The following is a 25,075-nucleotide window of genomic DNA, read 5'->3' as shown; positions in this document are numbered from 1 at the left end:
CAAAGCTATCACCACAGAAGACTTTCAGCGCAGAAAACAAACTAAAAAAGCTTGTCCTTCGTGCAGAAAGCGTTCCTTGGCTGCCCTGCGCCTGCCGTCATGCTTAACAGGTGCGGGTTGCGGGAGAAAAGAGGTCCAGGATAAGACAGGCCGCATACATTTCTAGACGTGCGTGAAAAAAGAAAAAAGCGGAAGGGCACCGTACCAAGTATCTGTCCCGCTATGGTGCGCCCGTCCTCGCCGAGCACAGCGTTGCGTGCGTCGTAGGTGTCGGTGTACTGGACGAAGGCGTAGCCCTTGTGCATAGAGATGCCGATGATGCGGCCGTAGCGCTTGAACAGCCGCTCGACGTCCTCCTTTGAGACCACGTGTGTGTTGAGGTTGCCGACGAAGATGCGCGAGTTGACCGCAGCCGGGTCGGTGCTGTTGGTCTGGTTTCCCACGCGCGTCATGCCGCCGGTCGGCGCCAGCTCCGCCACGGCCAACGGACGGGAGGCCCACGGCCACCGAGACAGCGCTGCGGAGAAGAGCACGGGACAGGCAGCGCTTAGTCAGCGATGCAGTAAAACGCGTCACACTGGCTACAAACAACGACACGCTTCTCGGACCCACTTGGTTTCCCATCTGGGAACATTTAAGGCACTCTGAAAGAGAAAAAACGTTTTCCACCCACGTTTCCAGCCCGGTATTTTGAACCGAGGTTCCGTGGGCTTTGGCGTTGAGCTGTTGATCCCAGCGTCACGAGATCGAATTTAAGCCTTGGCGGCCGCATTTCGTTCCAGTCCAAAACTCGAAACCACCCTTGTGCTGTGCGATGTCAGTGCACGCCCGCAAGGGATCTAAATTAATTCGGAGCCCTCCCCTACGGCGTCCCTCGTAGTGCACGCACCGGCTCTGGACGTTAAGCACCGCAAGCCAGTATTCTGAACGACGCCAGCTGCCCTCAATAACCATAGCTTTGTAGTTTGACCTTAAAGATGCGTAAAGGAATGTTTACGGTTAGCAGGTATTCGTAGGCGCAACGGCTCCTTGCTTTTCAAAAACCCTATGACTTAGCGCACTGCCATCTGAGATTCTATGGCTGCACATGCAAGACGCTTTAGAAAACTTCTCCCACTTGTTCACTCTTCATATTTGCCCAGTGCAGAGGAAGGAGATAAATGAAGAATTAAGCGCGGTTTCTTGAACGTGGAACAAGGAATGACCCTGATATCACAACCTCGAGTTGTTCCCAAGAAACTGTGGCAAGGCTCGGCTTCAGCGCAACAGTGACAGAACATCTCCATTTTACCTCATCGGCTGCTCCAAACACCTTAATAACAAAGCGTAAGCTCAGAGCGTGAGTTAACCAACTGGTAGACTTGTTCATATGCGTGTTTTTTAATGCAGTACGTTGCTTTTCGTTGCATCTTGGGCGCGCAATCAGCATTACGTACAACACAACAGATGGGAGTTTTTTTTATGATTATAGAAGGGCCTCTTCTCTGTATCCAAAAATACCACAAGAATCAGGGAGTTCAGTTTCCCCACAAAACACTGCAACAATCGTGGCTTCGAGAAAGGAAACAGAGAGCAAGTTACAGAACCAAAAGGCAGAGGCCTCTGAAGCGAACAAATGGGAGGCCGCAGCTCGAGAGGATATTGGGGAGATTGCCCCTGTAAAGCGTGTTTTGTCTGTTAGGCAACCCCGTGGAGGAAAAAAGCCCTCCTCTCAAGTTACGATATCGTGTTTTCTCGTGGGCGTTCCGCGGCAACAAAACCTGCATCTGAGCATTTTAGAAGCGTTTTTTTTTTATATGCAACTTGCGATCATTTCGGTCTTTATATCCTTAAAATTTAGGAAGTTGCTCCAGTTCAGCGGTCATTTAAAAGAACAAAAGCAGTGAAAAATCGACGAGATGCAGAACAGGGCCCGATGCGCTGTAGCTTAACCGTTCTGGTTCAGATTTCACCACGGAAACACGGGCTCATTTTCGTTTGCATTTCACAAAAATAGTACGCTTTATTGTCGTTTCATTTTGGCTTCCATTGTGGCTCTGGCCACTTTTCCCAGATCTTTCTCTCTTTTCTGAGTTTGATAAACTCGCGTGTGCACCAGTTTTAGTCCTTAAGTTGCACCGAGATTTCAACCGCTTGAAAGAAGCAAACATCAGCGAAGCTTTTAAAATACAGGTGACGCAGACGTCACTTGTGCTCGCTTTTCATTAGCAATCTGCTCTTACGTTCAGTCTTGTTTACGACAGTACTGTGCACTTTGCTCTTTACGGCCTGCAGTGCTGCGAAGTCGACGCGATATTCATTCCTGCCGTTCCGTTGATATAATTTTTCACTTACTCTTAATTTTTTAGCATGGAGTTTCGTTGTATCTAACGCAAAGGACGAAACAAATATCTCAATCACTTTATAGTTCTTGCGCTGGTCAGTAGCACGCTGAAAATATTGGTTGCCAGTTGAACTTTCATTGCCCGTTTCTTTGCACAACAAAATAAAACCCAAATGCGAATAATTATGTGCCCCCCCCCCCCCCTCCCTCCCACGCTTATTTATATTTCCTAACAGTAAGCTTTCAGTCCATCACCTTGATATCTGTGTGGCGACGACAAGTCCGCCGCCTAACTCCCGGACAGCGGTATCTGCTTGGGTGCGCTGCCTGAAATGGGTGTGGGTTGGCTCTTTGGACGCCTACTCCTAGCTTCACGCGGAGTGACATCGACGGTCTCCTTACAGATTACTTGTTTATATTCCTTCAATTATAATTAAGTGAAGCTCGCTAGGAAATTCTCAAGTTTGCAAAGCAGTGGGGGCACTCGGTGGCGCAGTCGGAATGCGCGTCTTGGGGTGCTATGCTGGAAGGCCCGAGTTTGCTGAAACTCGGAATCTTCCCGAGCTCTGGCGGCGCCCTCAGATGAGTGAACTAATGGTAGCAGGACAAAATCCCGCCCTCGTCACGCCTCAAACTTCATTGGGTTATCTGGATATATTCCGTGCTTTATCATCACATCGGCGCCACCTCATCGGCTTCTTGGGCGGTCAACAAAGAACGGGTCACGTGAGCCAACCGCCGGTGCACTTTTCATTTGTGTGTCGCTCCACCAAGTGCACTGCGTGTGCAATTAGACAAACGAGGTTTGTTGAATTTTATAATGCACTTAATACACCTTTATAAGCATTTTATAGTGTGCAAGATTTGGATTTAAAGCGCTTTGGAGTGATTTATGCATTATTAAATTTTGCTTTGTACCGCGAGGGAACGCTACCAACGCCCGTCATCAGCTTACCGCCAATGGCGACGAGGTACATGTGCAACGTTGTGAAGGCTACGGAAGTAGTCTGCAAAAAAAAATAAAGAGTGGTGTATCACTCCGCGCTGTTCTGTGGCCGTGTGGTCTAACGCGTCGCTCCGGAGAGTCGACAGGCAATGGGAGCGCGTGGGTTCAAATCCCGCATAGTGAAACCTTTTTCTTTCGCACATTTTTTTTCATCGCAAGTTGAATTTCACGTTAGTTGAATGAGAAAACTCGTTTTTTTTTCAGAATCGCTTGAATATTATGCCGTGTTCTGAAATGAACTGCATGCATCTGCTCATTACATGCATACCGCGTTAATGTGAGCTGTCCGAAATTCGTTGTCAATGAGATCGCACCGGCTTTTGGTCAGCAGTGGCGGTTATCTTTCCGATTCTGCAGCATTGTGACTATACTTTTTAGATGCAAGTGAGAGGTTTGTGCGAAAGATGACATTCATTCGTCGGATTTAATTAATTAGCACAGTGGTGAGTGCTCTGCAGTGGCCCGATTAACAAGTGGACTATGGACAATCACTTCACAAGCAGCCAATGCGAGTACCTCGCCGAAACTGGTCTACACTCCTTCTTTTAACTTTCTGTAACCTACATTCCACTCCCCCTTTTCTCAACTTATGCCTCATGGCAGACTTCTCGAATAAAAAAAAAACAAAAAAAAACAAGTGGCCATCTGCAACTTTCGATTTCGCCGTTGCCGAGGAGCCCACTTTTATGCGTTGCATATTGCAATCACTCAGTTCAGCCCTTTGGCGCGGCCGGGCAGCCACCATTGACCTTGAGCGCAACCACGTGACGTGACGTCACGACAGCCGGGGGAAATGCTGGGCCCCAACTCGCGCGGTCGCGCGCGGCCGCAGCCACCACCTGACTCCCGCTCCTCCCGCTAGGGCGCTGCGCCGGCGCGTGACGTCTTGCCGAGAAAATCGAGTGCCGCCAAGCAATACCTCGCCCTCAAAAAAAAAAGACCGCGCAATATGCAACGCATTCTTGGCTTAACCAAGCTAAGCCTGGGCACCTTTCATTTTTTTTTTGTGGGCCTCTCTTAAGGTACCTGGCATGTTATGAATTGTTCTGTGGAACCGGTGAGCGGCGAATCCAGTCTTCGCCAAAAGAGTCTGGGACCGACTTTGGCACTGTGCTGTAGAGTAGCCCAAAGGGCTTGGCGAGAACAATTATTTTTCACTGATTGCAATGTTCAATGCATAATGTGCCTTCCTAGTGAAATAGTTGGCCTTCACCATGTCAGGGCTGGACTTCGAAGGGGCCTTTACGCCAATGTAGGTCCCGTGGACGCATCCCACGACGTCTGTGATGCCGCCGCGCAGAAGGAAACGCTCCTCAACATACGCACGCTCGGCCGCAGTCGTGGGCAAAGCGAGCCACCGCTTCTGCACAGCCGCGTCGATAAGCGCGTCGGAGACGTCCCTCACACAGCGGCTCACAGTGCTTTATTGGCGTCCAATAAAACGGTCTGCACCGACGCTCCCCTGGAAGCTCCCGGTCGCGAAGAACCGGAGGGCGCAGAGGACTTGCTCTTCGACCGAAAGCGAATGAAGCCCGGTACGCACTCTCCGCAGGCGTGGGTCGTCGCCTAACTATTTACACAACCATCGTACCGATTTTTTGGAGAGGCGAAAATGTCACTGGAATTCCTCGTCGGCCAAGGCGGTAAACGGGTCCAGCCGGCCGTACTGACATTTGCCGTCAGAGGAAGCGATGACCAAGGCTGCCGCTGCTGCCGCCATGACAGTCCCGAGATGAATTCGGGGCACTTCACCGTTCACGAGTTTAGCTCCGAGTTCACCTGTCAATCAAAACCATTGGTCACGCCCCCGGCGTGCCGGACATAAATTATAGGCGTACGCGCTATGGGTGGGCCACTCCCAACATCCCTGCCGGCTACAGGCATGCCGCGCGGCTGTGCTGATTACTGACAGACATCGACGATGTTGACCATCGAAATATAACAGGCAAAACGGACGTCATCGCTGATAAATCTAAGCACCTCTGCGAAGGACACGCAACGTGGCGAAAGCCGCCGATTTCTTCGCTCGCATACCAAGATTGCACAACACTATAGCCTGTTGCAACTACGTAAGACACAGCACAACGCTGAAGGCGCGTCACACCTGCTTGCAAGTCGTCAAACACGGAGCACGACGACGAACCGGTGCTTGGAGCGCGTCCTACTCCAACAACATCGCATCACAGGTGTTTGGCTTGGCCGTCCTTTCATCGGTGATAAAGCTCAGCATCAATGTGTCATACACATCTGGTATGGACAAACGATCGCTGCTCCAGACCCAGTGCAATAAAGTGTTTGTAATTTCCAGCACACAAGCACTGCGTACTTCACAACCGTAACACCTTTGTCTGTTATAAGTCCGATTCCATTATTACAAACAGGATCCCTCACCTGTCCGAATGATATTAATGCAATGTCCCTGCGGTATACAACGGCGATCGACGTTAGTGACCAAACCAGTCCGCAAAACCTTGAAGTGCGCGACGTTAACAAATACTACGCAGATACGCGCGCCACCCCCTTCACAGCTTTTAGTCAGCGTCTGATGACATGGGATGAGTTGTGTCGCTGGGTAGCACGCTCTTCGCATCCGCAGTGCACTAAAGAGGCGTCACACACAACAGGCATACGTAATGAATCATTGAATAGAGCCAAAGAGCAATTTTTTTTTCTCACACCGCATCACAGCCGCTCGCACGGCCAATTTCTACCGCTGAGATTCGCCAAGAGCGTACTAAAAGCAATGGTTGGCCATAGCGGGGTGCGGCAGCGGCCGTAGCAGCGGAGAGCTCCACCTGAGGTCACTGCAGAGAGCAGCAGTGACGCGGGGGTGCAGTGAAGTTCAGTTTTTTGCTTTTGTTTATAATGCAAGCCAGAAGATGCATGACTGTTATATTTTGATATACGACACAATAAAATATATTATCGCAATGGCCGAAAGATAAGACAGATTCAGCGTGTAGTAGTTGCCCAGTCTTTCCAGTCGAAGGCAGCGCTACCGGCGGCGTGTCAGCGCAGGAGCTCTCTCGTTTTCGACACGGTGGGCTGCCGCTCTAGTTCGTATGCAAGCCACGCTGCAAGCAATGGCCTCACTATCGCCTCTAGCGGCAGAAAGTTTTAAATCTTTGTTAATTTCCTAAAGCTATGCTCTTCAACAACGCTTCATTGGATTCAGATTTTAAAATACATTTGGAAATGAACAAAATGTTTATAATATTATCTGTTGCCTTTTAACGTATTCAAGAGAAGAGAAAGGGTTGATACAAGAGTGCACCTAGTGCACACTGTTCGTCTTCGGAAATGGAGAGACAGATAGAGCCTGAAAGAGAAGACACGCCTTTGACACGCCCGAAAAGGCGTGTCAAACAGCTGGCGGCGAGTGTGCAGATAGATAGCAGAGAAGTCACGATTTCGCGATTGCTGATATGGCGCTGATAACTTCAGGTAGCGCTGCGGCCTGGTATTGCGCAGTGTATTGTGTTTGAAGTGTGAAACCGGCGCGCAGGGTGCGCTTGTATCGCCTTTATGTGGCTTTATCTCTACATTTTATTGTCCGCTGCCTGCGCACGTTCCGCGCTATCTTCGTTCACTGACTGCCGTCATCGCAAACTCGGATGAAACTCGGGCGAGCGCCAAACTCGGGCCTTCCGGCATAGCGCCCTTGTTCACAAAAACTTTCTTGAAGGCCGGAGAAGGAGGGGATGTGGGAGGGGCGAGGGAAAACGACGTCGGCCAGTAGTGGCTGGCGCGAGTCCCACGATGCGCGTAAATAAGTAACGGGTCGAAAAGCCCCAGCTGCGCCCTCCACGCAACAAAAGTAATCCTGCGGGTCGGCGCCAAACGAAACGGTCAGTGCGCGCCTCTCAAGTTGCGCGGCGGCGGCGACGGGCTCGGGGTTTCAGCAGAGCCGGCGGTGGCCGTCTCCTCGGGCCTTAATAAATGTAGCCTGAGCGGGAGAAAAGCGACTGCCCTGCGGGGCAACACTTGGGGTGCGCGCGCCCTTTAATCTTCTTCAGGTGGTTAGGGCTATTTCCACCCGCGCCGGTAATAAAGTTGGCCAGCGAGCAAAAAAGGACCGCCACAGTCCCACTACTTCCGCTGTTTACCCGACCGCGCAGAGCCCCGGCGGCACGTCCGCAGCCTGCCGCGCACTCGGCGTGCAACAACGTGCGCTCTTGTGGCGCTGCTGCCGGGCAACTTGACCGCAATCCCCGAATGGGCGCCAGCTGCCGCTTGGGCGCCCCTGGGGCATCCCCCCCCCCCCTCATAAGTGCGCGCTGGCCGCTGCTAGGAGCGATGGTGGCTCACCCATCCCGATTCCATTTCGTGCGGCACAGACTTTCGACAGCGGCTACTGAGGCCATCAATACATAATTCCTTTACCACTCTGCCGGAACAACCACGTGTCTGTCTTTTTTTGCGTTAGCTGTGGCAGTGCATTTTCTCTGCCCGCTTCCTCATCGATTTCATCGCAGACTCAGCCATGTAATACTACAGCAAGCCTCTGGGCAGTCAGAAAAATACAAGGCAATCCTCTCTTCAGCGCCGGCCTATAGTTCCCATTACCTCGGAGGCATCCGTGGACTATTGCGGCAGTGATGCCAGGGAAGGCCACGTGAGCGACGATTCAATAAAGTGCTGTTGCAACTTCCGACGCTTTGATACGAACTTCGCCAGCACCGGGTGAGTTTTACAAGCTGCTCACTTCTTGGCAGCAAGGAGAGAATTCGCGCAGATGTCGTTAAGAAATTCGGTAAGATCGGCTCTTAGAATGCGTTTACTTTGGACGTTTCGGCTGCGATGACATCAAAACAGAAATGAAAGAGCTTGCGCTTTCGCGCCAAAACTCGTAAGGAAACGCTGCGAAAGCGATTTCAGCTTCGAATTAAAATGATAAAAACAAAATATGAGCAAAACGTTCAAAACACTTGAACGAAGTTCAAAAAAGGACAAAAGCAGCCCAGTTGTCCGAGCGTTTTATTTTATCAAAACTTCGCCATATTTGCAAGCAATTGTGGAACTGGGTTCATAAAAAAAAAAAAAACATTATTTTACAGTTGCGTTCTCGCGCTTAGGCTTAAAAGTGTGCCAGGGGAAGTTGCAAAAATTTCATGTTATAAGCTTAAGATTAAGCTCCCAAAATGCTGTCAGCATCAAAGCAGCAATCTTTATATTTAAACCCGATATTTCCTTCATCTGTGCACATGAATGAAGAATTCAAAGTTCAAGACGATCACCCCATCACCACGACTGCAATCTACTTTAACATATCTACCACAAATTGAGTCAGCTACGTCTTCCATCTCATAGGGCTGCGGATGCATTCCCCCCTCCCCTCCCAAATCCGCTGACCCTTTCCCTCAAAAGAGGAGCGACACAGCGACGTGAGACAGATTTTTTATAATCTTCATTAATAGACGACTGCTGACGAGCATCTGAGATATCTTAGGCACGCTCTTGAGTTCGCGAGTGAATAGATGTATGTACAACCCAGCAGAAGCAATGACTGTTGGGTCTTGCATATTAGAGTAGATGGCATCGCAAGCAGACACGGAGAGAGACGACAGGCCATCACAGGGGCGCTCTGTGGTTTCCTTACTCGTTTATGTCTGTTCACGGAATCCGAGCAGGTAATCTACATCCTCTCAAATTATTTGCATCTCTCTAGACCTACGACATATACTCATTTAGTTCTTTACCTTCATAAGAGCCACACAGCACTTAAATCAGCGGTGCGTTTTATCAGGGAGACCACCTTCCGGTTCTGAGATCTGCGCCATCCTATTTCTTGTATTTCCGCATGCTTATTTATGCGTATTTCGCTCCAGCGGGCCGGTTCCTTTACATATAATTACCTACCAGAAAAAGCAGTGCGTTTGACTAGCGGCCCATATGCGAGATAGCTAGACGAGGGCCACTTGCTTTTTTACATGTGAAACGAAGAGGCAGACGTTCGCTCGCGACCATGAATCTTAAATTTCGTGTGCGTACTTTGCGAGGAGGCTAAATGCCTTCAACAGTATAGACAGGGCGTATATGGTGCGCGATAAAAGCTTATGAAACATTTTTCATTAGACGAGCCTACAAACACGTACAGTCCAGAGGGATCTTAAAGTGGTCGCTTGAAGGCGTAAGTCGTCGATTTAAAGTGCCCGACCAAAGGTTTTTGGAACGATATCTCTATGAGGTTCCTTCTCGAAATAAATAGCAAGCAAAAACTGCTGACTTCATCAGTTTCTTAAAGAGGATGTTGCCCAGATGAGATCGAACCATACAGAGCATATCGGCAATATACACTGCCATTGGTGTAAAACACAACGGCGGAACTCGACAAACTGTTGCTACTCCCCGGCACATTTTCGTACGTAAAAGCGAGACACGTGCGTCCTAGAGAAGAATTACTCATCTGACCTATAGCGTGCATGCAAACTGAGGTACTCCTTGAAGGTTTGTGGAAATATTGTTCTACTGCAAAAACGTTGGCCGTTTTTGCAGTAGAAAAGCCGTGTACTGGAGACTCTTGCGAAGGAAGCGAATACAGACATACAAGGTGACGGCAAAAGAGTTGCTTTTCTGCGTTTACTGCCCTTCTCTGAGGGTTAACTGAAAAATTTAATTGCGTTCTGTCACAAGCCGACAAGTTTCTATCATTTGTATTATAAACTGGAGCCCGGCAGTTTCTCTCCCAATGCAGGAAAATATAAGCACAAAGCCCTACAATCAAAACATACTCAGCAAAGCGTACTATTCCTACCCAAAAGTGACTCATGCTCTAGCATCTTTCTGCGTTTTGCATATTTTGAAACGACCACTGGTTCATTTTTCTCTTTCTCTTCATTTCTCCACTTCTTTGCGCCTAATATTGCTGCTTTCGATACGATTGAGAGCGCACCTCTCCAGACCTGTTACACCAACCTGTTGCCAACCAGAAGGTCGTATTCTGGAACTCTCCTACATGTGTGTGTTTGTATCCTTCATTTTTTATCTACGCTACAGTGTAATAGCAATGCGGGAACGAAAACAAACGTTAGGTTCTGTTCTGTATCCCCCTCCCCCCTCCTCTCCACTCTGCCAGAAGGCATCAAAAGCTGTTCTTGGATTCTTTCTTCCGCTTTATACACGGCGGCGAAAGAACACGACCGAATGAAATGGGAACTTTCGTCGCACGTTCGGAGCGATTGCGAAAGCCTCAGTAGCAGCTCAATTGTGGGCCTCTGCCACCTGCTGCGTCCGCGAGGGCAAAAAATAAGCACAAAAGCGCGCAGCGCATGGAAGCATGTCCCCAGAAAGGACACAGGGCCCCGTTCCTTGACGTCGCTTAGGCTCGCTGGAAGGAAGGAAGGGGCCGGTAGCACTTAGCTTCTGCGTCGCGCTGTCCCAGTCGCGTGCGGATCGATGGCTTGTTTCAGCTGGGCGGAGGGAGGGGGAAAACGCCGGCGGCCGGCCGGGCCGAGGGTGAAACACCGGATTACTCGCCACGCGCGGCGAAAGTGTTCTGATGAGTTTCCGGCAAAGGATGCCCACGCTCGGGCGCGCTGGGACCCCCTGCTGCAGCGGACCAATCGATGTCGGCAATTCGGGGAGGGAAGGGGGCCACCGCCGCCACACGCGCCGCGCCTTGGGTCCCAGGAGCTGTCACGCAGATGCACCGCGGCCACGAAATATGAGTGTGCCCAGGACGCGACGCGTGCTGGCCTGGATGCGGCGGGCAGTATTACGTTTGGCCGGGGCAGGCTTTTACTGACAGCGCGCGCCCACCCTCCCCGTCGCCGATGGTCTGCAACACCCACGCACCCCGCACACAGCCCAACCGCCCGTGCCTGCTTGACCGTGGCTCTGCCTTCCGCACTACGCCGCCAAGGTTTTGGGGATTCCGCACGCATCGCCTGGGCGGCTAGTGACGGTTGCAATGAGAAAACACCCAGAAGTGTTGTGAGTGATGAGCTGAGAAAGAAGCTCAGCAACCAGTCGCGAGAATGTCCGCTCCGCGGCGGGAAAGACTACAAAAGGAAGCCCAATTGTTCGAGCAGTATTGCTGGCATATCTCTCTCTCTCTTCCTCTTAGTTCTGCGTCGGTTTGAATAACAGCGCTATCCAGTAATTCTAAGATTGCAGGCATTTCTGTCGAAGAGAGTAATTTTTATTTACGAAGGCGGCCCACCGCTTCGAATAAATCCTCTTTTTGCTCCTACCTTATCGCTCCCTTGTGTGCCTTGCGGTTTTTTAATCTCGAACTTGTTTTGCGGAAAACAAATGCTCGGAGAGGGGAGCGGTTCATGCGCGGCCCCAAGAATGTGGGGAGGAGGGCACAGAGGCGCGCGCGTGCCTGAACCCGATAAAGAAGCGGGCGGAGCCCGGCCAGGGAAAGGTGCGATCTCTCAATGTCAGGCGCGGGGAGCACTTTCATAAAGACGCTCGCCCCGCGGACGGGCTTGCGTCGGCTAACTCGGGAGCAGCAGGCGCCCGTAATCTCCTCGGGCTGCCGCCGCACGAATGCCGCCGTCAGCTCCTCGGCGCCCCTATCTGCGCGCATTAACAAAGAACCGCTGCGGAACAAAGCGCGCAGACGCGGAGCGAGGCGCAACAGGTAGTGTGTATTGAAGTGCTTTGATAGCGATCGCGGTGATTCACAGCGCTTCTCTTTCGAAAGAGAGAGAGAAAAAAAACATCTTCGCGTAATAGCTTGCCGCGTGAAAGCGTGCATTGTGCAAATTGGTTACAAGAAGCAATCAGGGAGATAATCCGTGTTACTTACATTTCCTGTTTTCTTTGAAGTGAAAACAGATGTCATGCTGAATGCGTTAGTAAGTTACGAGAGATGCGGTGAGGGAATATTTATAATGATCTAAGTAACCAAAGAATTTCTTCGCAATCAATAATGTTCCGCAATGCAGTGCGTTCCCCTTGGTCAAACCTTCTGAAACGAACGCGGCGAAAGATGTCCTGGCTGGGCATGTGCTTCCTGCGTATGGATCTGCGACGCCACTTACTCGCCGAGAACGCCTAAAACGGATCGAATAACGGAACCGGAGCTCTCCGAGTTTGTTTCTAACCAGTCGAATTCCCGTACGAGTCTCAAATGCTGTTATGGTGCATGGCGGTGTTGAACGAGAATAGGCGCTTATCGCTTTCGCGAACCGCTCAGTGTGCCCACAGAAGTTGCGAGGCCACTTTCGAGGCCGAAATCGAAACTTTCGTTTTCCAATCGAACGCGTTGGCCGCGGTGGTTGCGACTGTGCGCGCTCGGATACGAACGACACCATTAGTGTTCCGTCCCCGCTGTCGCCAAGCACCAAGCCAAATATTCCGCCCTGAAAATATTGCTCGCAAGATGCTGTGAAAAAATACGTTCTCCAGTTACTTATCCTCCTTCATCGTCGCTATTTTAAAAATGCTCCCACCCATGCGGGCAACTGAAACACGCGCTGAAAACAAAATTGTTTAACCGAGGGACGCAGGGATGACTTTTGAATATCGCAGCTTCGCTGAAACTGTGCGCGTATACCTCCACTGGAAGCTGTTTCGGAAGTCGTTCTGAACAAAATTACCATGAAAACGAATTGCCGAGGCAAAATGCATGCTGCATCGAGCTCCGTCGGCAGACCTGTAGGCCATTGCAGCCGACCCCATGGAAGCCTTACTGCGTGTGACATTCGCTTGAAACGTACTTCTCAGCAATGCTGTACATTAAGGCTCTATCCCGACTAAAATTGCCACAGACTTATTGATTTTCTTAATTCTGAACATTCGGGCATTGGCCACCATACAGCATACCAAGAAAGCCCCTTTAATGTGACAGCGTCTTAATTCCCCTATCTGGCCTCGGCACGTCGAACGAGTCGGTTGCTAAATCGACGGCTTCCTTACTTGCACGTGCTGACTTCTGGGCTCCAGGCACTGGCACTGCGCGCACTGCCTGCTGGTCTCACGCAAAAGAACGACGTGCTTCAGTTCCCCTCCGATGCTAGAATGTCGTATTAAACCGGAACAGTCGTTGCTATTTCCACGGCGATCGATGGTGGGCGGCAGTAGAGCACACGGAGCTATTCCAGGCACATTAAGCTTTTCTTCTTGACCTGTGTATGCGGAAGTTGGGATTTAAGAAGCAGAATAGGGAGCCGAATAAATTTGCTTCGTAATTTGGGAGACACAATTTCTTCGCCTTGTTTAATATGCAGAAGAAGAAAAGGGCACGTGCTCTTTGGCCCTCTTCCTATATTTAGCGCTTGGTTGCCCTTTAAAAAAACTTCCAGCATAAAAAAAGAAAATCCTTCACCAACTTTTGAATTAACAACATGCCAGTGGCCCTGCCTCTTCTTAAAGAACGCACTATGCTTTTTTACGAGAATACGCCAAGAGTTAGAATGTAGCCCGAAATTACAACAAAAAGGTGAGCCTTACATATCCTTTTTTTTTTACGTCACATTCCATGCATCAGTTTTCGCTACTGTGCAGGAAAGAAAAAGTTGTCGAGACAATGTGTCGTTGATTCCTGTGCGTACGGATGCGTAAATCTACAACTAAATACTCTCACCGTGAGTATTTCTCTTGTAAACTACGGTCAGCTGGGGACATAGATTTGTGAAATCATTTGTAAAAGTCGTCGAATATGACATTGTCCTTCTGTAGCGCTGCTTGTACATATTAATAGGCCCGCTATCTAATCACCCGCCAATATAACAAATTTTTTGTCTATTCAAGATGATGTATCATCTTCGGATGTGTCGGCTTGTCTTCAAGGTTCCGGGTTTACGCCTGTTTCTCCTTTTTTCCCTCTTTTCAAACCTCTCCGTCGCTCTCAAAGCTTCCGGCGTCCTTTACCGACGGTCTTGGAAAGCTAGGTGCAGCGGGAAAACAATGCATAATTGTCCACGGCTAACGCAACGCTGATGTTATCATTAAAGTGCGACTCATTTCTGATAGGAATGTTCGTATTCTCAGTAATCCTCTATTATCGTCTTCAACTGGGTTTCGGACGTGCTGCACGAAGCAACGGGCATACCGGTTTCTCGACAGCAATAAGAAATCTGACGATGCCGAGAAGGTCCGATGTGAATGGAACTGGGAGCTAGTGTGAACTTCCTGCCGGGGCATGCGTTGCGGCCCTGTCACTGTTCCCAACGTAAGGGGACCAAGACCGGGAACGGAATTCCTTCATGAGCGGCTAGTTTGAGAAATCACCATTATCGCGGTACGCAAGCAGTGTCATTCATCCAGGATATAAGCTATTGCAGCACGGAAGTCTTTCCGCGCATGGCGCTTGCTCAAAGCGCACTCCAGATCCGTAATAGACAGGGAGAGAAACACTGCTGAATTAGACGTTTTTTTATGACATTCTGCAGCTCTAATTGAACGTTTTGTTCTAACTTCTGTGCTTGAAAAGGTAATTAATTAGTATTTAATTAACTACTTATGCACATTTAAAAAAAAAAACTACTCTGAGCTGCACTTCAGAGTGGCAAAGGATATACGTGAAGACGCATCCTCCTACAGATTATCAGCATATTTTCGAAGCTTCTGTTGGGTTACGTTTGACGCCCTGCATACGAGGGGTACCCAAAAGAAACCGGACTTATTTTTGTTTGAACTTATTTGTTCACATTTTAAGCACAGACCTTCAATCTCCTTCAAAGTATTCCACACTTGCAATGATACGCTTGTCGAATCTCTCATTCCATTTTTCAAAACATTGTTTAAATTCATCTTTTGTGATGCTTGACAGTGCCTCCGTCGTTTTTTTCTTCACCTCAGCAACATCAGCGAAACGCTTTCCATTCACCTATTTTTTCATTCTAGGAAACAAAGAAAGTAGCACGGGGCAAGGTCGGAAGAGTATGAGGGTTGAGGAATAGGGGTCATGCCATTTTTGGTCCAAAATTGTCGTAGAGACAGGGCTGTGTGAGCAGGGGCATTGCCATGATGGAAAAACCAGTCAGCGGACCGCCACAAATCTGGCCGCTTCCACCTCACACTGTTGCCCATTATTTTCAAAACATCCAAGTAGAAAGCCTGGCTAACTGTCTGACCCTGCGGAACAAATTCTCAATGGACGACTCCTCTCACGTCGAAAAAACAAATCAGCATTGTTTTGAGATTTGGTTTCACCTGACGAGCTTTCTTGAGGCCAGGTGAATTTGTAGTTTTCCATTGGCATGATTGTTGCTTTGATTCAGGATTTTATTCAGGAACACTTGAGTTGTCCCCATAGCATCGTCCTTTTACGTCTTTCTTAATATTTCAAGAGTTTCCATTCAACTTTTTCCGAGCAAAAATCAGAATTTCACCGGCGCACGCTGTTCAAGAAAATCAGCCACTGCAAAAACGACATTCACACAAAACAGTCGTCACTCTAAAACTCTGCCTAAACTAGGCTGACCTCCTTCAACGACGGCACTCGGCTTACTGACTCTGGAATGTTCGTTCTATGCGCTCCTAGTGGCAAAACGCGGTACCACAGAAGCTTTGCCGACCAAAAAATTTAGTCCGGTTTCTTTTGGGTACCCCCTCGTATTTTCTCCTTTTCCGGAACGCGTCATTTCCTTTTTTTTTTTTTTCAAGGAGCTGAAAATAGTAGCAGAGACTGTAAATAAAGGAGTTCCCTCAGTGCCCTCATTTCAAAGTAAGTTGAACGAACTCGCGACGCCTGCAAAACCCGTATTTGGTTGCTACGCACGAACAGAAACCTCCGCCCCGCGCAGGGGTGGTGTATCGACATGCCTGCATACCTGCTTCTCACTGCAACTTTTGCATGTTCAAGCGCGTCGCTCCGTCTTTCGAGGAATTCAAACTGCGAAGGAATATAAACAATAAAAAAGAAAGGTTCTAGCGGCAGAAAAAAACCTGCGAGTTTTTCGCCGACAGCAAGAAGACAGAATTGGAAAGAAGCTGTCTACACCTGTCGATATTTGTGAGCGTCTGAACACGAGCTACAGAAAGGAGAGCTAAAAAAAAAAACGAAATAACTTTAGCACGTAGCAGCGCAGAAGCGCATTTTCCGAACATGCAGCCCTCCCGTTGCGGCACGTACTGCTTGTTCCGCTCAGCGGTGGAAATGGAATGACGCCTATTGCCATCACGGATAGAGCACGCGCGAAGAAACGCCGAGTGACAGACCCCAGGCGTTCGGGGCTCCTACGGTCAATACCGCGCCATTACTTGTCAGATGCCGTCCTCAGAACTGACGCTGTCAGCGAACTGCGCAGACCCCGCAGCCGCCTGCTCTCCTCAATAGGCATCGTTCGGGGCCTGGAGCCCAACGACGTACGAGCTCACCGAACCCGGCAGGCGCGGGCAGATCGCCGGGGCGGGAAGGGAGCGCCAGACAGAGCAGTACTCTGTTTCCGGTCGCGGATGACACAATCGGCAGCGCAGCCCAGGAAGCGCGGACGATACGCCGGGCGCTAAGCCAACAGCCGCGCGGGCGGCTCGGCGCGATCACTCAACCGCGGGGTGTGTGTGGGAGCTCATCCCTGTATCGGTTCTTTCTTTCTTCCTCACTGCGCCGTGTTCTGGTACTGAGTGGAACACACTTAAAGAAAGCAGTGACAGGTATGTTACCGAGGAGCTGGCTGTGTATGTTTGGCATAAAGGTGTGTGGATCAGAACCCTGGTGGGAGCACGAACTGCCCTTTAAACAACCAGAACAGTTACGGCTGTTTACGCCCGAAGCGGTTCACTCACGCAATTTTCGGGGCGCAGTTTAAAACATTTCTTGCTTTTAAGCCTTGACATTGCTGAAGTTGCGGCAGGTGTCTGATTTTTTCAGTATGATTTCTCGCCGACCTACTGGAAACTCATGTGTGGGCTTTCAAGAGGAGTAAGTACATCGTTGGCGATTATCGAATTTGTTTTCCGGTAACTGTACAGCGGCGTCCTTTACACTTCCTCTGATTCCTGTCTCACAGTCTGCCAGTACTGAAGTGAAAGCTGCAGTTCGCACCACGTAATGAGGGGCCGAACTGCGTGTAACGCCTAATTAGAAGCGGTTAGTGACTGGCTATCGTCCCTCACTTCGGCAATCCCGATTAGTCGTGCTTAAGATAGCTCACGTACCGTATAATTACGCGCAGTAACGACGCGAGAACAGCTGCGAAAATGAGGCCTTCGACTGCTGTTGTCATCTACATAGCTTCTAATTGTGGGCCTATGAAATATGAGACAGACCGTAGCTTATGGGCTAACATGAAAAATTCAATCGACACCTGCCGTGATAAGAAAAAATAGTCATATTTTCTTTGCTGCCATTGGGATTCAAATGCGAGTTCATGTGGATCTAGTCTGCAGAGGTGTTCGCTCCAGAAGTTGAGCTGAGAGTACTCGCCAGGAACAGGTTGTGGCGGCGCGCTTTGCTGCCTTACACTCTGTATAAGTCCAATCTTGACGTCACTTAGAGCCCAGTTCCAGGCGTGATGCCCATGATAATGAGGTGTGGATGATGTTGTGAGCACCAGGTGACCGCGAATAATCGTGATATTTCGCTATCCAAACGTGAGCAGAGTCCGTCCCACTGTCTTGAGTGCGTCATACGACAAGATAAGCGTGAGACACACAAAACACACGCTTATATTGTTGCGAACACGTGCGCTGCTTTTCTCCATCCCGCACACACATACACGAATACGAAAATATGTTTGCCCTGCCACAGACAGTATTCGGATACGTATATGGGTGTTGGAGGCTTTGTTTCTTTTTTTCTTGCTGTCAGTTGCCCTCTCATTTTTTGCCGATGGCGCTCGCGTCACTTCTGGCGGGAAAACAATTCTAGAAGGTTCGAACTGCGACGACCTTTGCCCGAGCGTTGTTGAATCTATGACTATGACGCGGAACGCAAGAACGGGCGCGTAATACCCCCGCTTTAAAAGGAAGGGCACAGTCACAACGGAAATAAGTTTGCGAGATTAAGTTCAAAAAAGAGGATGCCTCCCGCTGTACGTGCAAGGACACTTAGCAGAAGAATCCATACTACATGAAAGAGATCGCCATGATCTCTTACGATCTGCGGGCAGAATAAAGGATCCACGGCTACCCTCTATACTAAAGTGCCCAGAATGGTATTGATGCAAGTTTATGTAGGGACTTCACTAGCTACAAGATGATTCGCCAATGAGCGGTATACGCATGTGACGTGTATGAGTACATAACAGGCTGCGAGCTTGTTAAAAAAAAAAAAAGGTATCAAGCCATTAGGCAGTTTTTGGTAAGGAAGGCTTACCTAAGGTCAGCTTCTCCAATAAATATTTCGTCACTTCAGGCCCTAGGCTCCGCACTTAGTGCCTGTGGCTCACAGATTACTGCCGCACATTTATGGCCACAACAATCAGGGAAAGTGCACGGCCGGTTATCAAACAGAACTTTAGACCTCGTGGTAGAGGTGTTATTCGGAAGAACAAGGCAGCGCAATGCATTAATGAATGATGTACCCTATGCCGCTCTTAGACACTCGTTTCTGCTGTGAAAACACACAAAAAAGTAACGCGAATAATTCCAGAAATATTTCCCAGAGACCAGTCTCTGTGAATCTGATCACTAAAGCTACTTACAAAGTCCATCTAACTAAACAAGCGGTCAGTACAGATCTCTCCAGCGGGATTTGTTATATAAGGGTCCGCACATGATTCCTAAGAAACGTGTAAGAACATGCATCGGTTGCGCTTTAAAAGAGACTGTTCATCATTAATAAAGTCGTTGAAACGACTGCTTTAGTTGAGGTATAAGTTGTAATAACTCTAAAGCGGCACGAAAAAGGAGCAGGGTGCAGAATTTTTGCTAGAAGCAAAATTTTACGAACTTTTGACAATTTCTTGAGAATTCACATTTGAAGCGTGTCTTCCCTCCAGCGGCTTTTTTTACCCTATATTTGAGTTTTCGCATCTTTCTTTGCCACGGCACTTGACCCTGACTGCCGTTCACGCGTGCGTGAGGCAGAAAAGTTTGGAGCGTTCCGTTAGACTTTCTCAGTTGTAACCACAGCGTTATATCGGTTGAAGTTATTTCCCGAGCGGTGTTCATTTACAAAAGCAACCATTTTTAGCTTGGTGTATTGCAACGCGCCCACAATTTCCTCTCGTTTATTCAGTCCACTTCTTGTCTTCTCATTCGGTGAACTAGCCAGCGCGTTTCCGCATCACTGATGATGCGGAAGACGACGAAGCGCCACAACCGCAGAGAGGCTGACTGTATATCCGCTCCTCCAACGACCTGGGTCCGGGCGGATATTTAATACACATCGGCGGGAGCACGCCATCTTCCGTCCCCTATATTTATGAGGTGCTGACAGGGGAACTACTCTGCTCGGCTAACACACGCGCCCCGCCTAGTCCCGGAAGATAAGTTTCGCCACAGATGCGAGTCAGTGGACACCTTCTTGTTTCAAGCTGACTTATAAAGATGTACCGCCGTGCCCGCCTCGCCACCTTGCAAGCTGTCGAGCCGTCGTGCTACGATAGCAGTAAGGAACGAGCTGGACCGCAGCAGTCGAGTGCAGTTCGGAATTTCCCCTATACCCGTGCGTTACTGCGGTTCTCCATTCCCGCTCAGCAGATGACGATAGCGGCGTTGCTGGCCCATTAGTTATTTACAAATCGCCATACAATTCAAATTACCCGCTGCACTGAATAATATTTGTGCTGTATGACTTAGCAGTCAGTGTCACTAAGGTTTATCTTTATTTATTTTTTTTTGCGGGGGACCAATAAATACAGAATAAATATATAAATATGAAAATCCGCGGTATGGTACGTGGAGTTTTAACGTCGCGAAGCTCGTACGTGGTTATAAAAGATGCCGTCATCGGGATTCATTGCGGCCACCTTGGGTTCTCTGGCGCGCACTGACATCGTACAGCAAACTGGCGCTTAACGCGACGACCGGGATTCGAACCCACGGCTATGAGTGCAGCCACCGAAGACGATAGCTACTGATATACCGCTTTCAGTAAACAAATACAAACAGGAGGCAAACGACTTAGCTTACTGAACACAGCTTAGCGTAATAAATCATAATGACTATTTATACATGGATTTGTGTCATGCGTTATTTTTAGAAGCGTGGCGTTCGTAGGCTTCAGAATGCTAGTCAGCATTCACCTATTCAAGCGTTATGTTGTACCAACACCGCACACATGTATTTCAGTGTGATATTACTTCGGGAACCAGTGTTTGTTCCTGGACACTACGTGAAAGCAATTTATACTGCTCCAGTGTTGCGGAGTCCAGTTCAAAGGACGCACACGTGGTTTAAACTTGAGAAACAGTAAAGCGTCTTGCCGCATTTCCCGTCTTAGTAAAAGAGCTGGCGCGCCGTGCTCTGCATGCTGAGTATCGCGTGCTTTTCGCGCGGGCGCGCGTTGCGTTGCCTAATAAAACCGCACAGTGACGAAAGTCGAGAGGAATTCAGCCTGTTTCTTCGGGCCTTTGCGTAAACTCGAGCGCGGGCGTTCCGGCCTGCTTAACTCGGGTAAGAATCGAAGCACGCAAGTAGCGAGGCAAAAATCAAGAAAGGACCGCTAACGGTGAAAGACTGGCCGAGAAAGCACGCAGACCAAGTACGCAGGCGAGTAAGAAGAAAGAGAACAAGGATGAAAGCGTTCCCTTTCTAGATTCAAGTGCCGCAGCGGAGACAGAATAATGCAAATAAACGAAGAGAAATCAAAGCAAGTTGAGCGCGTGGGAAGGGAGCGGGGAAAAGAAAGGGGCGGTGAAGAGGAACAACGCCGCCAGAGAAGAGAGCTAAAAGCCGAAGCTAGCACGGCTCGACGTTTATTCAGAGACGAATAGGAAAGAAAGGATCGCGGCGTAAACGAAGAAAAGCGCACTGGGCCACGTCGAGACGGGGGTCTGGAGGGGAGGGGAAGAAAGCTGCTTGTGGCGCGGAGCGAGGAAGCGTCGCCTCCGCCGTCGTCCGGATACGCTCCCCGCGCGGCGACGTATTCCCCAGCTGCCGTCGGTCGCTCCTCGGTGGCGCTGGCGGTGGCCGCCGTACTGAGTGCAGCTCCCACGCCTTTCGCTCGTCCGGGGACCTGAGGTCCGCGAGGCCAGGGCGATAATTCTGCCGACGCCTTTCTGCGAGCTTCTTTTCCCTGTCCGTCCTCTCCTCTGACTCCCCCCTTCCCCAAAAACTCCCCGGCCCAGCACCGGCCGCGTCCCCAGGACGACGACTTGACGGGGGGCGTATATGCACTAAAGCGGTGTTTCAGAATTTTTACGGCCCTTCTTTCTCGAACTCGCGCGGAAACGACTGCCCGGGGATTTGGCCTCTCGATGCTCTTACAGAGCTGGTTCCGGAGCTTCTCTTTTTCTCAGCCCTCCCTTTCGCACGTACGATCGTTTTCCGCGTTAGCGGCTTTCCGGGGCCCTCTCGCGTTTATCTCCCGCTTCGTTTCTGCGGCCGGGGCAGCAGCAGTCCGGGCGCCCTTGGCTCTGACCCTCTTCAGCATTCCCCTTATCCCCCCCTTTCTTGCCATGAGTTCGTTGTGAAATATTCTCATACATAAGAAAAGACGAGGTTCACCCGGGAAAATAAGGACAACTTCTGACTGTATGCTCCCAACTGTCAGGTGCTGCGATTTCTTTGCAACGAACTCCTTGGGCAGCACAGTGGAAGCTATGCAGCACTGATTTTATTCGACACGGAAGACAAAATTACGTGGCTTGTATCTCACTTCAGATTAATGTTGCAAACGGCACACCCATCCCCATCAGAGATTACTTTTTTTTTTTGCTCTTTCTCAAGCACGCATTGTTCAAATCAAGCGCCCCTCTGCTGGTTCTTCCGACATCATTCATTCTGTGCAGAGGTCCGAACAACAAATTTTAAGGAACGAAATTATTGTAAAACATCGTAAAAACAACCCGTTAGCAAAAGTTGCTGCCCTGTTGTTAGCCTTGAAATTTTCATTAAATAAACCTGATTTTATCATCCGCTTGTTCATACGTTGTGCAGCACTCTTCATATAATGAAAGCTTCTGGCTAAATAAAATAAACAACCATGAACCCGCGTTCTACCGACGCCAAAAGGATTCGCAATAGCGGATCCGAAAAAAGCGAAAATTTTCGACCCTTCTCGACCAGCACCTTCGAATTGGCCGGCACACTGCGTGAGCTGCATATACAAGTACAGACTGGGAAGGGTAATTCCAGACTCCTTGCTCAGAGTGCGCGGCCATTCTCATTTTTCAGAGGTCCGATAGAGCAGCCTGACGCCGTAAACCCTGGTCAAGGGCATAGCCGGCGCGTATAATACGTGAATCAAGAAACGAACATAATAATGAAACTGAGCAGCTATTGCAACGGTGCAACCTAATTTCAACTCTTTGGACACAACAGATGTTTTGAAACGTGTCAGGGTTGAGTAAGACGCTCTTCATGGTCTCACTGCACGACCCTTACAAGAACCGGAACGTGTGTTTGGCCTCTTGTCTCGTACCAAGCCGTTAGAAGGGTAATCGATGTATGTTTCGTAAAACTAAACTTGAATTGACGACACGCAAAAAATTCATCACAGATATTACGAAGCAGTTCCGTTCAGTTTGAACGAAAGCTGTGTATAAGATCGTGTGCCTCATACTCAATGTGTCGCACTTCAAGTTGCCTTTACTTGCTCCGATGTTTCACTTCAAACATTCTTCACGTTTCCTATCTCCACTGAAAAAAAGAGAAAACAATTCTATCTCCAGGACGACGCTCCATATCATCGATGAGTGAACAGAAAATAAAGCCCTTCTAGCCTGCCAGAGTACGGACAAGATCCTGTCGCGCAAGCATCGCCGCGACGCCTGGCATCAAAAGCTTTGCCTCGCCCTGTATTTGCCTACGCGCCGGCATATCGGCATTTGCGCCCAGCACGAGAGCCGCGCGGAGTCGATGCCACGACAGCGTACTTCATTTACCGGCGCGCTCGTCTCGACGAGCACCACCACTTCGGAGGCCCAGAAGAGCAGCAGCGCAACTGGAGGAGGCCTCCACCCCCCAGCACGGTAAACCGAGCCTCGTCGGTGCGGCGGCATTCCGCGAGTGGCTGAGACCTCGGCCGGCTTCATGGGCCGTCCCGAAAACCGCCTCCCTTCTTTCCCTCCGCGCCTTTCTTTTCCTTTCCTCCGCTCATGAGCCCTCTTGTGCGCGGCGCGCGCCTCTGGCAACAAAGGCAGAAACAAAGACCCCGCCTGAAACAAAACGTTGTCTCTGCCCCGTCCCCCTTCGCTTCCTTCGCTTTCCCTCTCCCCGCCGACAGCGCAGCAGCAGCAGCGCACCAAGAGCGGCGGCCGCAACGCCGCTCTTCCGCTATTTATTGTTTCGAGTCGGTGGGCGAAGTGCCCGGCAGATTGCATAATACTCGGGCGCGCATTCCACTCCGGGAGGACTCGAGGAATGCCGCTGCCGGCGGGGCCTATCAGGATCCCCCCTCTATTCTACCCCTACCCAAGCCGTTTTCCTCACTGCCTACCCCCTCTCCCACTCCGCACTATTCCGTCCCAGCTTTTTTGGCATGGCTTTCTTTTCTTTTTTTCTACCCTCCCGCAGCGGCGCGACAGGCCCGCAGCTCCCTGAGACAGATGGGTGGGGAACAGCGGGCACCGCAGCCGCCGCTCGGCGAGCTCGCGCGCACATCGCCACCAGTCACTACGGCGGGAAAAGTTCCAGTGCTGCGCCTCCGCATTCCACAACTTCACGGACGCGCGGAGTGGGATTAATACGGCGTCACGGCGAACAAAGTTGGCAGCCCCGGGCCAGGCGCATACGGAACGCGGCAGCGCGTAGCCGCGAGAAAAAAAGAGGAGAGAAGCCAAGAAGAAGGGGAAAAGAGATCGCGCTCGCGCGCACAGATTTCCTCCCCTTCCGGGCGTAAGATTCAAGCAAAGCATCGCACAAGAGAAAGCGGGTCGTACGAAAACGCTGGAAACTCAGGAGATGCGAGAAGTGCCGGCCCGGACCACCGCGGACGCAATAGGTATCTTGACTGATGGTGAAGCGGTGGAAAACCATCAGGACGTCAACGCCAGAGTCCCGGAAGCTGGGCCGGCTGCATGAGCCGCGCGCGGAAGTTATAACTTTGCGCCCATCGGCCAGGCGCGGCGTCGTCATCCGAACAGGGCGAAAAAAAAAAATTCTGCATCTAAATTCACCTGGCAGCGAGAAGGCACCTTGTCCGCGCTGCTTCCGGTTTGTGTTTGCTTTTTTTTTTGTGCGTTCATGTGTGTTTGTGTGCGGGCACGTTTTCATTTGAGTTTCACGCTGAGCTGAGCTGGCACTTTGAGAAGAAAAAAAAGCAAAACGATGCCCCCAAATGCGGGAAAACCATCCCCGGAAGAAGAAAAAAGCAATCGCAGAAACTAGGGCGCTCACATACAAATGACGCTGCCAAGAGGAACAAGCGAAGGTTCCGCTGAAATTCCGGGTGCATATTGTCGCAGGCATGGAGGGTGCAGTTTCTGAGTCAGTGCATACCAAGCAAATCGGGCCATCAGCCTAGTGCGGCCACCTGATGCTGCTTAATGGTGGCATCTTCGCAACTATGTGGGAGGCTGCCATTGATGATGGATTATAGAAAATCACCTGAATTTATATTCGTTTCATGATTCATGGTTTACTTCGAGTCCCAGCTAGGACGGTGCCGACACGGAAGGCATCCATAGGTTAGTAAAGCTGACGCTATTATTTTATTACTTTTTTTTGCATTTAGGCGAAGCGTAACACCTGTGTCTTTCGGAAGCCAAACCTTTTGCGGCTAACATAGGCTTACTCTATAGTTT

The 25,075-nt window shown here is 50.0% G+C and overlaps 1 protein-coding gene across 1 annotated transcript in view; it reads right to left on the bottom strand.

Moving 5' to 3' along the window:
* LOC149350533 (uncharacterized) overlaps nucleotides 1-25,075 on the bottom strand; it is a 189,202-nt gene that overhangs the window by 137,175 nt on the left and 26,952 nt on the right. Inside the window, exon 2 of the mRNA XM_089579575.1 lies at nucleotides 206-517. Coding sequence (XP_089435701.1) covers nucleotides 206-452 — 247 coding nt within the window. The 5' untranslated portion in view covers nucleotides 453-517. The remainder of the gene's footprint in view (nucleotides 1-205; nucleotides 518-25,075) is intronic.

The sequence above is a fragment of the Amblyomma mixtum genome, chromosome 3 (genome assembly GCF_055824585.1).
Source record: "Amblyomma mixtum isolate Tamu chromosome 3, ASM5582458v1, whole genome shotgun sequence".
NCBI classification, from domain to species: Eukaryota; Metazoa; Arthropoda; class Arachnida; order Ixodida; family Ixodidae; genus Amblyomma; species Amblyomma mixtum.
This window is presented reverse-complemented; position numbering and strand designations above follow the sequence as displayed.